This window comes from Crocodylus siamensis, chromosome 1 (genome assembly GCF_052110815.1).
Source record: "Crocodylus siamensis isolate JL-2025a chromosome 1, ASM5211081v1, whole genome shotgun sequence".
NCBI classification, from domain to species: domain Eukaryota; kingdom Metazoa; phylum Chordata; order Crocodylia; family Crocodylidae; genus Crocodylus; species Crocodylus siamensis.
The window spans coordinates 320,960,636-320,977,860 of NC_143395.1; the positions used below are offsets into that span (position 1 = coordinate 320,960,636).

The following is a 17,225-nucleotide window of genomic DNA, read 5'->3' on the forward strand; positions in this document are numbered from 1 at the left end:
TAGCAGGCAGGTGCTGCCCCAGCTCAGGCTCAGGCTCAGCCTCTGGGTGCTGCCTGCGAGCTGGGACAGCAGCTGCCCACTAGCTGCCTCCCCTGGTGGCCTCTGGGGGGCACTGCTGCCATAGTGGGACAGTCTGGGAGCAGGACAGGTGGGCAGGCTCTGCAGGAAAAAAAGTTTCGGGCCCCTTGTCACTTTTTTTTATTTCTCAGTGAAGCCTGCCTGCACAAGCTGGTGCTGGGCTATGCAGCCCCTGAGCTGCATGGGGGCCTGGTCTTTCCCCCTGCGGCAGTGGCTTCCCCCTAGGGGCCGCCTAAGTGTGGTTCTAGCTGCATGGGTGCAACCCCAGTTCATAGGCATCACCCGCTGAATCCAATTTTTCCCCGAACCTGCACACTGAAAACCTACCAGGTTCTTGTCCCTGCGCAGACTCAGGGAAGATGTGGATCTGGCAGGTGCTGCCTGTGAGCTAAGGCAGCACCCATGCAGCTAGCACCCCACCTGGGGAGGTGCCACCACCATGGAGGGAAGGACCAGACCTCCCTGCAGCTCAGGGGCCATATGGCCTGGCAGCAGCTCGCATGGGCAGGCTCCACTGAGGGGGAAAAAAAAAGCAACAAGGGCCCTGATCCTTTTTTTCCCGTGGAGCCTGCCTCTCCCACAGCCAGAGGGCAAGCTGCCAACAGGCCCTGAGGTGCGGGGGATCCCAGACCTTCCCTCCATGGTGGTGATGCCCCACAGGCAGCACCTGCTTACTAGCAGCCCACCCAGATAGCCCAGGGTGGGGCGCCACCATCACAGAGGAAAGGACCAGGGCCCTCTGCAACTCAGGGTTCACTCGGGCCACTGACAACTTGACCCTGTGGCTGTGGGCAGGCTCTGCAAAAAAAAAAAAAGGATCAGGCCCCACACTGCTTTTTTTTCTTTCTCCTCAGTGGACCCTCCCTGCGCGAGCTTCCATAACAGTGAGTGAAGCCCCTCAACTGAAATGTTGTGTTCTTAATTGTGACAATTAAATACTCACCTTTTTAATTTAGGGGACTAAACTCCTACATGTACAAGTGGCGCAAGATCTTTACTGTAACAGGTTCATAATAACTGGCATGCAGTAGCCGTTTCCAAGCACAGCTGGCTTTTCCTTCAGTACAGGTCCTTCATTCTGCACATGAACATTTCTTTGAAGTATAAACTTAGTATTATGAGCTGGTATCCCATATATTTAAAGGACCTATTGCCAGGTCCTGTGCATTTTGGCTAGGGACAGAAATTACACATAAACTGATATAAGTGATTAGAAACTAGTTTAAACCTGTAACAGAACAGAAGTTCAGTGCACATAGACCGAATGGTTGAAACCGGTTTAAGATATACCTGGATAGATGTAGTATCAGATTGAATTGCTTTAGGTTAAAATGGTCTACAGAAACTCTGTCCCAAACACCCTCTCAACTCAAGTTACCTCTCAGACCGCAGAGTCCCAAGATGATTTGTGCCCTTCCCAACCCCCATTTGTAGGACAGGTAAGCTAGCCTTGGCTGTGCTGTCTGCTCAAGCCAAGCTAGGCTGGCCTCGCTTCCAGGCTGCCACAGAGCTGAGGCAGCAAAGAGTCTCCTCCTTAGCCTGAGTTGTGCCTGCACCTGTTAGCCCAGCATGGCAGTGGGATGGGGAAGGGGAACAGAGCCCCCTGGCCCTAGCCCTGCCCCAAGGCCCTAGTCTGCCCAGCTGCATGGAGGGTGATTCCCCTCCCTTCCCTGCAGAGTGGGCCAATGCTTACCCTACCTCTGCAGTGAGGGGGGAGGAGAGAAGCAGTTCCCTGGGCTGGTGCTAGGACCAGCAGCCTGAGGGCTGCCCATTCAGGAGAGCCCCATGCCTCACAGGGTTTCCCTGACCCAGCCCAGGATCACCAGACCCTGATCTGCCCAGATGCTGGGGGGGCCAAGGGTGATTCTCCACCCCCCATGCAACCAGGCTGGTGTGAGTCATTGATGTGTAGGGGGGAGGGGGAGGAAGCAGCATCCTAGGCCAGGCTGGCCCCGAATGGGTATTTGCCCACATATGGGGAGTCCCACACCTCTGGGGGGGGATTTCTCTGGCTGTCCCAGAGTCCCCCAAGCCCTGTTCCTCCCTGCCACAGGAGCCAGAGAGATTTCCTGTCCCCTCCCCTGCATTGTAGAGCTGATGCTGGGTCTGCTGTATAGGGAGAAGTGGGGAAGCAGCCCCCCAGACCGGAGCAGGCCCCAGCAGCTGGAAGGCTGCCCATGCAGAGGGAGCTCCATGCCTTATGAGGTTTCCCTCCTGGCTCAGTTTCCCCTACAGGACCCTGGTGGATTCCCTCCCCCACATCCTCCCCTTCATGGTCAGGCAGATGCTCACCCCAGCTCCACAGATGGGAGGGGAGAAGCAGTCCCTTGGGCTGGTGCTGGCCCCGGTACTTATGGGGCTGACCATGTGGGGGAAGCCTCATGTCTCAGGGAGTTTCCGCACCCTGCCCTGGAGGAATGCTTCCCTCCTCTCACCTGCAGGGGCAGGGAAAACATTGGCTCCACCACTAAGGGGAACGGGTGGAGGGGGGATCTCTCAGGCTCCAGCAAGGGAGGCTGCAGCTTGGGGGACCACAGGCCAGCTGGGGTTGAAGCCATGTGGGCAAACACCTTCTTGGGTCCAACCTAGCTGGGGGACTGGTTCCTATATGTCAGTGACTTGCGCTAGCCTGGCCATGTTAGGGAGAATCATCCTTGTGTGTTCCCCACCTCCCCCCCCAGCTTGGTAGAACAGCAGTTCATTATCTGGGGTCTTCAGCTTTATGACTACAGCTAGGGACAGACATTCAAAAAGCCTGAGCCTGAAATTGATTCAGTTTTTGCAGGCAAGTCTAACCTGGCTAGGCTGAATCGGTTTGTGACCACACAGACATCCCCTAATGATTGAAGAGCCACTGTAGTGAATAAAGCTAGAAGCTGGGGAGGATGCTAGAGCAGCCCTCCCTTCATTTCTACAGTGCTGAGTGGCGGGGGGTGGGGCATGGCCATGCCCCAGCAGGACGTTCTGATTAGGGTGGACCCAACCCCTTGCTGCTCCTGATCAGTGAGGGAACCATCAGGGAGTTGCACAGTATTTACTTACACAGCAGTGAAGAGCATTTATCAGCCCATCAACAATACAAAAGCTCTTCTTAAACAACTTTTTCCAAGGAAGGAACAAAAGCACATTACCAGTTACCAGTTGATTTGCTGCAAAAAGCCCTAAGCAGACAATATCCTGTTTGCCTTACACAGACGCCTCTCAGCATTAGCTAGCATACCACATGCTGGATACAGTCCATGCTGGGTGGGGTGGGGGGCAGGAATCCCTGCTTGAGCTAAGAGTGGTGGGGGTGGGAGTCGGGGGAAGCCAGGCAAACATTGCTGTGCCTGCCATCTCTGCCAAAGCAGAAGGGAGGGGCCAACCCAGCTCTTTGGAGCTGAGAGCCGCACCCAGGGCTGCAAAGCATCTGGGATGCTGGGGGACTCTGGTTTAAGTTAAACCAGCAGGGGTTCTGGAAGGCTAGGGATAGACACTCAAAAAGCCTGAGTCTGAATTGATTCACTTTGCAGGTTAGTTTAAGCTGCGCAGCTCAAACTGATTAATAACTGGACAGACATTTTCTGTTAAATCAGGAAATGCAAGCACGTGCCTGCAGTGGCTCAAGCCAGAAGCAAGTGGATGCTAAAGCCAGCCACTGGCAAAGGGGAGGGAAGAGAGACACCCTCTAAGACTCTCACCTCTCCTTGCTGGAGCCAGGGGGCATGGCCAGGCACCAGCTGGGGCTCACAGGACACACAGAATGCCAGCCAGCAGCCTGGGGGTAGGGGTGGAGGTGGGGGAGGGACAGGGGGAAGAGCTGCTGCCAGACTGAGGAATGGGGATGGGGAAAAAAGTTCTTTTTCTGAAGCAAGCATGTATTGAACACAGCAACTTGCAAAGCATACAACAGAAAACTACCAAAAATCTTTATCTAAGCTAAGATACAGCCCAGTAAAACACACCATATGCAACTTAATCTAACTTAAAATGTAAAGCAGGAAGACAAGTGTCAGCAAAACCTGAGTTAGCTGCCCAAACAGGAAAGGACAGCTTGGTCTTGCGTCGTGGGCACTAGCTGTGATAATATAAGTCAAAAGACATGAGAGTGCCAGCAATAATTTTTTTATTACTTCTGCAGAAGGGTAGACTCCCGCCTTATGGGTGGAGAGCTACCCTGAGAGGGGTTTGACCTTCCATATTTATATGTTTGCTTTACATATGTTATAATGAGGTTAGTCATCATTACATATTTTTCTGTTAGTTATAATTATCTCTTGTGATTGTCATCATCATAAGGGCATCTTCCCCTTTTCAGTTGAGGGCGCCTTCCTCTTTCCAGTTGGGTCAGGGTCACCTTCCTCTTTCCAACTGGGTCAGGGTCGAGCCTCAGAATAGATGTCTTCTGTATTAGCACTTACATTTTCGTAAGATTATGTTTAGTATTAGTATTACACATCTTAGTCATATATTCTTGGATTAAAACTGCCTACTAGTCATTTTGTTAGACAAACATTTAAAATACTGAATTTATGAACTTATAAACTTCTCATGCTTGAACTTACGACTTACTCAATTAAGCAAGTTAACCTATCTTTTATATCACAAGAGAAAGCCTTGCATAAGTCTTACTAATCCTGAGGGCAGAGTGTCTCCTTACAGCCAGGCATTCAGAAAGGTTTTGTTTAGGTTTTATAGGTTCTGCTTTATAATGTAAATTTAGCTTTCTGCATTCTTTTGTCTGAAACTTACAGCCAGAAGCTGTTTGCAACTTCCCTTAACTCCATCTCCAGCACATATTTGTGATGATTGTCAGGTATTTCCCAACACTTCCCACCTCTCAGTCTGATCCTGCAGGTCTTAGCTCTGGGCTCACAGGTGTAGGTCTTGGATCAGCACACAGGGGACTAGCTTGCCTCCCTCTCCCACTCCGGGACTGCTGTGAAATTAATCCCCTGCCTGGCTACAGGCAAGCTGGACAGAGGGAGGAATTAACTCAGTCTCTGCCTGTCTGCAGGAAAGCTGTGGAGCTGTGGCTGGGGCTGGCAAACCCCAGCTGTATTTCACAGGGTTTGCCAGTGAGGGGGAGAGGGGACAGAGGGAGGAATTTGCCACAGGGGCTATGCAGTCTGGCCACGCCCCACCCCTACTCAGGCTAGAGCAGAGGGGAGGGGCCAGCCCAGCTCTCTGGAACAGAGCCCAGCCCAGATAACATGCTAGGATGCTGGGGATCTCTGATTTAACTTAAACCAGCAAGGAGTCTGGGACAGACATTGCATAAACCGGTTTGAGTCCATCAGTTAAGTCTGATGCTACATTCAACCAGGTTAATCTCAAACTGGTTTCAGCTATTTTCAAACTGGTTCATGTACACTGGATGTCTGTTCTGTTACAGGTTTAAACCAATTTCTGATCACTTAAACCGGTTTATGTATAATGTCTGTCCCTAACCTATTTGCTTAGCCTTACTCTCAGTAATAAGACTTGGTCTCTTTTACAGTGTTAAAGAACTGAATTGTTTTCTTACTTGATTGAAACACTCCATGAACCTTTAATAAAATTACAGAATACTTGGCTTTCACTATATAAGGTGTTGGGTTTTTTTAAATCTGGTAGAGTTGGCATGTGAATACATAATGCTTCTATATACAATCACAGAGGCTGCTCCAAAGCACTGGAAGTCCAGTGTGTCAGAGCACACTTGATTAATGGAGCCTACTGGAGCATGGCGATTACTGCACTCCAGCAGCCTCCTGCATCTTGTGTATAAGCATCCCTGCACTTAAAAATGGCGGAGGGGGCTCTTGAACTAAAGTTCATCAAACAAGCTTTAGTTCAAGCACCCCTGCTGCCATTTTTAAGTGTGGGGAAGCTGATACACAAGACACAGCAGTGCTTTAATTAGAGTGGCTTCCAGAGCCACTCTAATTAAAGTGCTGCCCCCTCCCCCTGCCACCCCAGAACACATGAAAAAATGCCCATAGAATGATAGGGAAAGTGTGCCCCAAATCGGGACTGGAAGGGCAGCTGACAAGGAAACTGGCTGCTCTGGTGCTGCAGTTTTGAGCCTCTGGTCAGTGATGGTAACTCATTTAAAGACACAACAGAAGCAACTAGGAGGAAATGGGAGAGCTTACACAGTTATCAGACCAGCCAGCCTGTTAGGGAAAAGGACTTTTCACCTAGATTTCAAATTAAGTTTTAAGGAAGCTCTTCTCTTAGTTCATAGAATCTTAAGAGCCTACTGCAGTCTTAAAGCCTGTAAATTTAAAGCCTACTATAGTCTACCCTCTATTATATGTTTTGTGTCCAGTTGAACTGTGGCCATAATTAATCTACTATGTAGTGATCTGTCATACCTTGCTAGTGGTACATAAATCTCATGCATAAATCATATGGAGAGGAAAACATAAAACACATAGTAATAATTTGGTACAGCAAAGCATGTCCTATCAATCCACTCTGTTTAAAATATTGGAGTAAAACCAATACACACATCAGTGCACTTTTCAGCTACCTCTTAATTTTGAGGAAGAATTGAAGTTATTAATTTTTAGTATGCTGTTAGAAAATTACCATAGTTTGTACATGAATGATTTTGTGAAATTTGTAATATTTTTATTACAATTGCCCTAAGGTTTACAAAGTCTGATGAAGATATTTACAGATTTTTTTTTCATAGAGTTGGAGTTGTTTTCATCTTAAATACTGATGAAGAAATCGATGGGAATGAAGACACTGGAGTAGCTCTTTGGAGAGCTTTTAACTACATTGCAGAAGAATATGACACCTCTCAAGCTTTTATCTCCGTAATCAATGTTAGTACCTTAAACAGATAAAAATAATATATAATACTTTTTTGACTTCTTGATTTCCCATACATTGAGGATTTCTCCATTTTGGGATTGTATAATACAGCTTCTTACACTTAAAACAAGATTGTTTAAAACTTGCATATACTGAATGATTTACTGAACCATTTTCCTGCTCCCCACACAAACACATTGGAGTTGTATTGACTATCTATGAGTTTTGTTCAAGAAGGTAAAAGAAGGTAGACACTTATTCTTTAGATATTAATATTTTCATCCGGAATCCATTCTGGATTTTTCTGTATGGCCTTTTTGCCTGCTTTTTGTCTTTGTTTCTGTACAAATTGGAATAACAGTATCTGAAATGATGTATTTCTCTCTGCTTTGAACAACTTCTGTAGCCATCCAGTGTGGTAGAAAATGGGAGAGACTATCTAAGACAGTTTCACTACCTGCATTTTTGTCTAGACTGCTTCACCCTATTCATGGCTCTGAAGGACTCTGGAAGTCTTTCAGGCTTACATGTTAGGGAATAAGTTAAATTTCTTATGTAAAAGAAGTTAACTTCAGTAGGGAGCTGTAGAGACTAGAAAGGGGAAATGGATAAACTGAAGTGAAAGATCTCTGATTCTGTAAAATAAGTAATTTTAAAAAGATCCAAAGAACAGGGTGCAAACAGATAAAATCATTCTGTAACAATGTTTACTTAATATTATATGTTTTCTCTTACTTTCACTTGCACTATTTCATTTTAGTGGCTAGAAACTTAAGGTAATATAATACCTGAGGGAGAGAAAAGGACAGAGAGGAGAAACCATAAGACTGCTTTAGGACAAAAATAGAAGTTCAGAGAGCTTAAGGATTGTAGGGGCTATACAGTGTTAGTTATTAAGCAGGGATCCTTGTTTTCTCTGATTTAAAAAAATTCCCACTTTTCAGATGAAAAAAGTAAACCAAAATTCACATTTTTCCATGATCAAAATGAAACACCACTCTCTGTGTGTGTATGTGTATTAGTTGTGTTTCATTTTGAACATGGGAAAATGTGGATTTTGGGTTACTTTTTTAAATCTACAAATTGGGGACTATTTTTCGTTAGAGAAAACCAGGATTCCTGATTATTAGGAAGTTTTGTTATCCATGGCATGATCGCAAAATCTTCAGAATTTATGAAGATAATAGTAAAAACTGATGTATTTTTCAGTGTACTTTATTCCATATTATGAAGAGGACATTAAATATAAATAAGACATATATTTTTGCATCATCATAAGCCTGAGAAAGTTATGGCCACAGGCAGGGATGGATCCAGGAAAGTACATGGTCATACTCCGCCTTTTGGCTCTGCACTACATGCACAGCAAGCTTTCTGAACTCATTGGCATCCCAGCAGAGCTTCTGTCAGAGCTTTGCATGTGCCGTAAATTGTGAGCTCACCAATTGGTTGGTGCAGGGTCTAGCCAGAACTGCTTTCATGCAGCTCTGGAGCCTAGTGTGTGTGCTGAAGTGATTCTGAATCGAATGCAACCTCCTGGAGTGTACAGTGGCTTCTCCAACCATTGCAGGGGGAGTGAGGGGACTCGGGGAGATAGGGTTATTCTGATTCTACCAGTTAACCATAGGGTAGGGGCTGGTGACATGTTTACTGCACGCATGTATATAACAAATAAATAGTGACTATCCCCAAGTTGTGTTACAATATTCTGTACCCTGATTGGCTTAAGACAGGCAGAAGTACTAACAGCTCAGGAGGGTCTGACAGCAGCTATTTCCTCTGTGGTCTGAATTATTTGGGTTCATGCTGATTCTGGTAGAACACATTTATCTCCCATCACTGTACACAGTGGTGATGTGTTACAGTGTTGTAGCCATGATGGTCCAGGAAATATGTAGGAAGAAATATTTTTGGGGCGATATCTTTGACTGAACCAAGTGTATAGTTGGGAGAAGAGTATCTAAAAGCTTGTCTAACAAAATGCCCTTCCTCAGGTCTGGGAAAGAAGCATATACAACCTTCTTATTACCATAAGATATACAAGTATCATGAACAGGTCTGAGGAGGCGATACTTCTCCTGTATGTGGCACTGGTAAGGCCGCAGCTGGAGTACTGCATCCAGTTCTGGGCACTGCACTTCAAGAGTGATGTGGATAACCTCGAAAGGATCCAGAGGAAGGCCACTCATATGGTTAGGGGCCTGCAGGATAGATCCTTTGAGGAGAGGTTGAGAGAGGATCTGATGGTCATCTACAAATTTGTCAGGGGAGGGACATCAAGAAACAGAAGATGTTTTTAGTTACTCCAAGGGGCGCCTTGGTAAACAGAGCAATGGCCACAAACTGACAGAGAGCAGATTTAGACTAGGCATAAGGAAGAACTTCTTCACGTTGAGGGTTACCAGAATCTGGAACAGGCTTCCAAGGGAGATGGTGCTCTCCCCTACCCTGGAGGTTTTTAAGAGGAGACTAGACATGCACCTGGCTAGGGTCATCTAACCCCATCGCTTTTTCCTGCCCAGAGCAGGGGGTCAGACTCGATGATCTATTGAGGTCCCTTCTGACCCTGAAAATCTATGAAATCTATGAAATCTTTTCCCCCTCCTCACACTGAATTCAGCAGCAGGGAAGAGAGGCGCATTAGCACTCCCCCTGCATTCTGCTGCTCTGGTGAGACTCCCAGCTGACCCAGCCTCCATCCCCAAGCTCTCAGAGCTGAGTCAGCACAGTGGCAGGTGATGTTGCAGCAGCAAGAGGAGGCATGCTCAGCCACTCCCTGCAGCTTACTCATGCTCCCTGAGGCTGTCCCTGTTAGCAGAGGAATGGGGATCCCTGGGTGGTGTGCAGCAGCCCACCCAGGGACTCCCATGCCTCAGCCCCAGGGAGCACAATTGGGCTGCAGGGGATAAAGTGAGCATGGTTGCTTCAGCTGCCTGCCTGCAGCTGACAGATATCTGTGGCTGATATTGACAGGTGCTGAGGGAAATGCTTGCCTATGCCTGGCAGCCAATCAGGGATGTCCCACCTGCTCAGCTGTGCTCAGCAGTCTCCAGCAGCCCAGGAAGCCAGCTGGAAGGCATGTTAGAAGCACCCCCAATGTGCTGGCCTCGGCCAGTGCAAGGAGCCTGCGTGCCCTCCTCACCAAAGGATAAAAGTGTTCTGTTCACTCCTGAACTAACCTGCCGGCATTGCTTACAGAAACCTGCATAATTTTGATCAATTCCACCTCAAATTTTTGAATGTCTGTACCTAATGTATTTCATCTGCAATGTCAGACAGTGATCCCTGACCAAACAGGACAGCACTTTACTTAGACAAGTGTTCTGATGGGAAATCCTTTGTATGATCTGTTTGCAAGCAACATATATAATAACAAATAATTAAGACAGTATTTTTTGTGTAGTTAAAATAGCTTTGTTTTGTACCTGTTTTAAAATTTTTGTAGATGTTTCATGAAGTGAAAGAGAAAGATTTTCTCACTGTGAATCATGTGAAAAATGTTCTTAGAAACGAATTTCCTCATGCCAATGTTCCAAGTATACTGGGTATTCATTCAGAATATGACGAGGAAAGGAAGGTATGTTTGCAGAGTGGTAAGACCTATAGTTTTGTTTTTCAGGTAAGATGAGAAAGGTTTCTAAAAGTTAAATCAGTTGAGTGCAATATTTGCTGAGTCGAATTTTTCAGATGTTGCAATATTGGAAGTGTCTTTTTTGATCATTGCCCTCATTAGTATTGACTAGTAGTTAAGTGTACAGCTGTGACTGTGGTAGATAACCGTTGACAAGTTCATTTGGTAAGCATCACTTGTATTAGATACTAGTTTATGCAAACACTCTCAATAAGGAAGGAATCCTGTCTTCTAAGTAAATCATATTTTCTTGAATAAAAACATAACTGGTGGATACAAACATTCTGATCCAGAATTGCGATTCATCATGTCAGAAAGTAGAGAAGGCAGAAACGTACAGATATTATCTTGTGTCTGAGTGGAATATAGACACACTAGCAAGATAATCAAGGAATTTTTTAAACCCTCTTCTAATGAAATGAAATATATATCTCATGAGAGATAATTTTGAGAGGCCAACCTGACAGTAAAAGAAAGGCACAGCAGATGTTCCTGTTTGTGATTGGGACAATTAAAGGAAAGGAAAAAAAAGAATACTGAATTTTAACAACAGTAATGGGAAGAGCTATTTTCTTCTGCTATAATGATGTAGATATTTTTCTTCAGAAATCCATAGGAGCATTTTCATCCATGTATTTTCAACCATACTTAATCTGTAAAATATGCATTATTTGCTTATCCATTATGTGCTTAATATTCTAAAAATAATGCAAGGTAAATAATAGCTTTTAGCAAGAATGCTATAACATGGTATACAATCAAAGATCTAAAAATAATCTTTATATGGATTTACAGAAGTTTTTGTTCTTTTTGATAAAGTATGCTTCACATACTGTTTAATTGTTTTGTTTTCCAAGCTACTTTCTGAGGCATTCTAATAGAATTGCAATTTCAGTTTGCTCACTACTACTCACAAAAATGGACTAGAGCATACAGTACTTAGACATTAGCGTTTTTTGTCTCTTGAAACTAGTTGTATTTCTTACTACAGTCAGCCACATTCTGTTTAACTCCATGATATTCCTGATATGAATAGGCAGGAGCAACCTTTTATAAGAAGACTGGCCTGGGTCCATTGCCTCAAGCTCTGTTTAACGGTGTGCCCTTTAACAGTGAAGAGATGGATGCTGCAGAGTTAGAGACAATTATTCTCCAGAAGATCATTGATGCCACTGGGTTCTTCCAGAGGGCAGTTTTCATGGTATGCTTAGCATTTCTAAAAAAGTATACGGTGAAATACTTGGCAGTGGGTTGTTTTAGTCATACACTCTGTATTTTTTTTAATATTGTGGCTTGAAATTAATGTTATGAAAGTTGAAATAACATCCTTGCCTTAATTTGCAATTATGTATTTGCAACTTAGTATTCTTTGATTATGCAGACATTAAAGTTTGACCAAGCAGATGCTAATCTTTGGAATATTTTCAGGCAAAAAGTACACATGTAAGAAAATTTGGACCTGATATATTAAAATCTCTGTCATATAGTATTTATATATTTCTTTCAGGGTATACATTTTTTAAAATTAAATTGAATTTAATGTATACTATTCCTAAACTTAATGTATACATTTTTTTAAATTAAATTGAAACACATGAATTTAACTACTTAGGCTATGTTTATCTTAATTTTTTTAATAAATGGGGATTATAGAGAACTGCTTTTTTTTTTATACTTTGCTACAGGGTTTGTTAAATGATCAAATGGACACAGTGGATTTCCTCATGGAACAACGTAATGTAATTTCCCGTATAAACCCCACCATTTTTAGTACTGAAAGAAGATATATAAATTTCATTTCCACTTCAGGTAAGCATTTTACTTGCTTGCTGTTGTCATGTTTTTTTCAGTTCTTATTTGTAATAAATTGTATTTTAAATTTTGCAGTTCCTGTTGACACAGAAGATTTTTCAACTTTCTCCTTTTTGGACTCACAAGATAAGAGTGCTGTAATTTCTGAGACCATGAAGTATTTAACAAGGAAGGGTAATCTTTCTTGTTCAGTCTTTTAACCACGTAACAGTTTGCCTTCAGTGATGGCAAGAAAAAATATTTGTACAAGTTAGTATTTTTCTGGAAACTTGGGATAAAAAGGAGATGTTAGCATTGGTCAAAGTGAATATTTATAAGAAGATTGGCCTAAAACAAGTTGTCAAACTCACTCCATCCCACAGGTCAGAACTAGCCTGTGGGGCTTTCATGGGCCAGATTGGATCCAGCAGCGGCAGGGTGATTGGCAGTGTAGCAAGCAGCACTGTGTTGACACAGCTCACACGACCTTGGCCCCTTGCTACCAAAGCCTGTTTCCATTAGGTCTCCATTGCCCTGAATTCTGTGGCAGGCCCTGCTCCACCCCTAAATTCCTGGGGCAACTGGGAGCCCTGCAGGTCAGAGGAATTGGTTCAGTATTTAGCCCAGGGGTTGTATGTTTGACCTAATATAAATGTGTGTGATCCCTAATATTCTTTTTTTTTTTTTTGGTTTACTACAACTACCAAAGGCTTTTGGGATTGTGAGTCTGCCTGAATAACTCTGATGTTGCTAAAACTTAGAATCAAAATTGTTAGAACAATGAACTGAAGTAATAGATTATTTTATAATACAGTCATAAGTCATCATGAGCAGTAAAACTGATTGATTCAGCCCCCTAAAGTAAAAAGTTTCTTTGTTACTTCATTCTACAATTCTGTTATTTACATCTTAAGCTTCAATAATGATGTTGTTCAGTTCAGCCACAATAAATTTAAACCTGGGGGTCATTTCAAAGCTAACTGGTAGTAAAGCAGTGTGAATAGATGATATTCTCCTACAGTTATGCTAATCCATTCAAACATTATTTACCAGTTACGAAATACACTCTTCCTCTTAGATGGGGTGGCTCAGGGAGTGTGGTGTGCAGTTACACTCCCCTTCAATTTTTGGCTCCATTCAGAGTTTAAAACAACTGCCTGGCACAGGCACCTGCATTTACATTCAGAAGGAGCTGAGGGAATTAATTGACTGCATGGTTCACTATTATTTATTGGTGCCTGATAATCTCTTTATAGGTGTTAATGACACTGATCTTCCACTAATCAAGTTCTTCTTTTCTCTACCATTTATTTGTCTATTATCTACAGTGTGTCCAGTAAAGGTGTGCTGCTACTTAGGAACCTATACTGGGTGGCTTTGTTCCTAAGGAATTAAACCCACACAAATCAAAGACGGGGAGGGGAGTGGTAGCATTGAAGGCAAGTGACCTTCAATCAGAGGCAAGAGGGAGTTGCAAAAGTGAGGTGAAAAAGCAAGCTTCTGTAGTAACCTTTTCCTGGATTATTCAGCAGGCAATGGAAGTGGTGGGTGGTTGAACCAGTAGGACATGCATAAAGCTAGGCATGGGTAGATCCAGAAGGGTTGTCTCTCTGGGTAAGGGCACTACAGGTAGCTGAAGAGAGTCCGCCACAACTGTTTGTTTTTGTGTGCTAAGGAGGGAGGTCAACTATGGACATGCTGTGGAGAGGCAGGGCAGTGGAGGGAGAAGGGGCAATAATAGCCCCAAGTAGGGCTTTTGTGGGGTGGTGGGAACTGCCTGGTAGGGATTCTGAAGGGAATGGACTCTCAGGAGGCCATGAGGATTAAGGGCCTTTCGGCAGGTGGGGAGCCTATGGGGTAGAGCAGTGTAGGCTGAGGAGGAACTGAGGCATTTATTAGAATGGGAGGGTGAGGGCCAGATGGGGTTTGGGCCTTAAGGCGGGGTGGTGGAGGGTTAGGGGAGCAATAGGGATTGGGGGGACTCAGAGTGTGAGGCACGGTAGTGAGGTTAGAGCACTCAGAGGGGCAGGGGTGGGCTCACTGGGGTGTGAAGGTAGATGGTGAAGGAGCAGAGGGTCTGAAATATGATAGGGATGAGTTCTGTGCAGGGTGTAGTGGGTTCATGGGGGCAGTGAGGTGGCAGGGCAGGACTCAGTGGGGTGTGAAGGAGATGGTGGGGTCTTTGGGGGCTTAGGGCACAATGGAGTGGGGCTGAGCATGGGATATGTGGGCTAACAGGGAATAGAGTGGAGCCAGGGAGCATTTTAGGTGGCAAGGGCACTGGGGGGTACTCTGTGGCCATGGTAGAATAGGTGGGGGGACCTACATGTTGAGGATTAGGAAGCAGTTCTGTCTGTAGCCAGGTTAGGAGGTAAAAGCTGTACGCCCCTGGCACTAGATGCCTACCCCATTCTGGAGCTGTCAGCTAGACTCCTCCAAACTCAGTTATATTAGTTTTTGCTTGGATCTTAAACTGAATTATATAGCTTTAGGCTCCTAGCACATTGCAAAGCTTCCAGTTTATTTTTATATTGGAGAAAAATATGTGTTGTGTTATGTGATGATGTACTACATGACTTTCATGCCTGTTTTCAAAACCCTAAATTTGCCTATGCTTTCAGGCAAGCAGCTGGCTGCATATCATTCATATTTTTAGTGACTCCAGTTTTTCCACAGGTCGATGCAAAAGTGCTAGATTGCTTTTGCAACTCTGTAAACAGCCTCAATTGTAACGCTGTGCTGGCTATCCTTAAAGATTTTAGAGAAAGTACAAAATTCAGTTTTAAACCAAATATTAGCTGCAGCATAATGTATTTAAAATTTACCATCATCCCAGTATCTGTGCGTCTTGAAAATGTTTCAGTTTTGTATTAATACACTTATACTTTTAATAGTGTATTTATAATTAATTTATTGTGATCATTTATAATTTATACATATAATCCAGAAGAGTTTTGACTTTATATCCACTTCTTTTTGTTTGTCTTTATTATAATCCTTTTTAACATCTTTCCTGTCTAGCCATGTTAGTTTCCACATTTGGAGATCACATGTATTTGGAGAGAGAAAATCATGTGACATTTTCTCAAGATACATGTTATGGATTAACACTCACTTGCACACTTCATCCCTGAGAAAAGGGTTATGCAGTTTTTTGTCAGTACATTTGAAATATTTTTAACATAAGGGAGACTTTTGTTACATGTAGGAGCATTTTCACATTCCATTTGAAAGGAATTGATCGAAGTGACGATATATCAGTTAGAATTTTGAGCAAGTTTGCAGCAGAAACCATCAGCAATGCTGGTCCATGGCAGCAGTAATGTGTACCACTATGTCATCAGACATTGATTTAATACATTAATTTTATTTATGAAAAATTGATGTTTCCAATATTTTTTGTTTTATTGACGATACATTTCCTTTATTCTACTATCTGGAAAAAATGTTATCATCAACACTAATCTCTTTTAGAATAACCTTCTTTAACTGGGGCTGATGAAAAACAACCCTTCTTGAGTACTCCCAGGTTTGTTAAGTCTCTGGAACCTGGTCAGCATTCATACACTATTTTCAAATGGGAACTAACTTCTTGTCTAGGGCAGGGGTGTCAAAGATATGGCCCACAGGTCAGGTCTGGCCCACAGAGCTCTGTAATCCAGTTCACGGTGCTGCCCATGGATCTCAGATTGGACCCACATGCAATGTGATCCATACTGACCCACACAAAGCATATATGAGCCCCAGCCTCAGTCCCATGCACTACAGACAGCTCACAGGCCTAGTTTACAGCATGTGCTGCCCACAGTGCCCCCACTGGACCAGCTATGCATGCTGAATCGAGCACATGGGGCCAGTCTGTGTGGCCAATCCAGCCTGTGGACTGGCCCCTCACCACTCATCCAGCCTGCCAGTTTGATATTAGGGGTGTGCAAAAAGGGCCATATTCAGATTTGGCTTGATTTGGGGAACAGTGATTTGATTCACTGATTCGGATCACTGTCCCAATTCGATTCGGCCAAATCCAAATCTGAAGATTCAGTTCTGATTCAGAGATTCAGTAGTTTGGCCATAGACACATTCCCATGGGACGCTCCATCTGCCCCACCATCTCAGCATTCACAAGCTGCCTGGTACTTTCAGGTATGTAGAAAAAACATGTAAAGCTGTGTCTATATCTGAATCGTTGAATCTCTCCGAATCGTATTGGAGGCTTCCATTTCCATTCGGAGAGGTTAATGGGTCTCCTGATTTGACTCTGAACAGAGATTTGGCCACCAAATCGGGCCACATCTCCTCTGAATTGAATCAGTGCCTGAAGCTTCACACAGCCCTATTTGATATCCCATGTCTAAGGCAATTCCATCAGTGGTACAGCACTTAAATTAACTATCCTGTATTTCTAGTCTGTGTTAGCATCTCTTAGGAATTTTAGGGCTTGGAGAGAAAGTCAGTTTCTCCAGGGAGAGTCCCTGCAGCATTTGGATTCTAGGAAGCATTCTCCATGCCCAGCAAGAGCTGGGCTGGAACACAGCATGGGGAGGGGAGGGCTGGAGGACTCTGCATGGGACAGGCACAGATCCCTGCCCCTCCCCCCCCACAACCTTCCCTGACCCTGCCAATCCCTGTACCTATTCACTGACCCTGCCAGACCTCCCACCCTCCACCCTGGGCTATACCTGCATGCTCTAGGGCCCTCTGTCTTCCTAGTGTCCCACTGCAGGCTCTTTGGGTCTCTGTTTGAACTTTTGTATAGGTCATTCTGTGCAAGTTTTTCTTTTAGGAAAACAAGCCTGGGAGACTTGTTTTGGATGATTTGAGTGTACATATGCAGTCTTAGTCAAAGATGGAAGGTAAAAGATACTGAGAAGGCAAAGCCCAATCTTAAAATCAAAATAGAATTTGCATAAATCATAACTGCATTAATTTAATAAATTGC

The 17,225-nt window shown here is 44.1% G+C and overlaps 1 protein-coding gene across 2 annotated transcripts in view; it reads left to right on the top strand.

The window, feature by feature from the left end:
• UGGT2 (UDP-glucose glycoprotein glucosyltransferase 2) overlaps positions 1–17,225 on the top strand; it is a 241,848-nt gene that overhangs the window by 105,364 nt on the left and 119,259 nt on the right. For both annotated transcript variants that reach the window (XR_016438638.1, XM_090023359.1), the window contains exons 15-19: positions 6,740–6,875; positions 10,310–10,441; positions 11,532–11,696; positions 12,181–12,304; positions 12,383–12,481. Coding sequence is in view for 1 of the 2 variants with exons in the window: in XM_090023359.1 (XP_089879485.1) it covers positions 6,740–6,875; positions 10,310–10,441; positions 11,532–11,696; positions 12,181–12,304; positions 12,383–12,481 (656 nt within the window). In the remaining variant the exon portion in view is untranslated. The remainder of the gene's footprint in view (positions 1–6,739; positions 6,876–10,309; positions 10,442–11,531; positions 11,697–12,180; positions 12,305–12,382; positions 12,482–17,225) is intronic.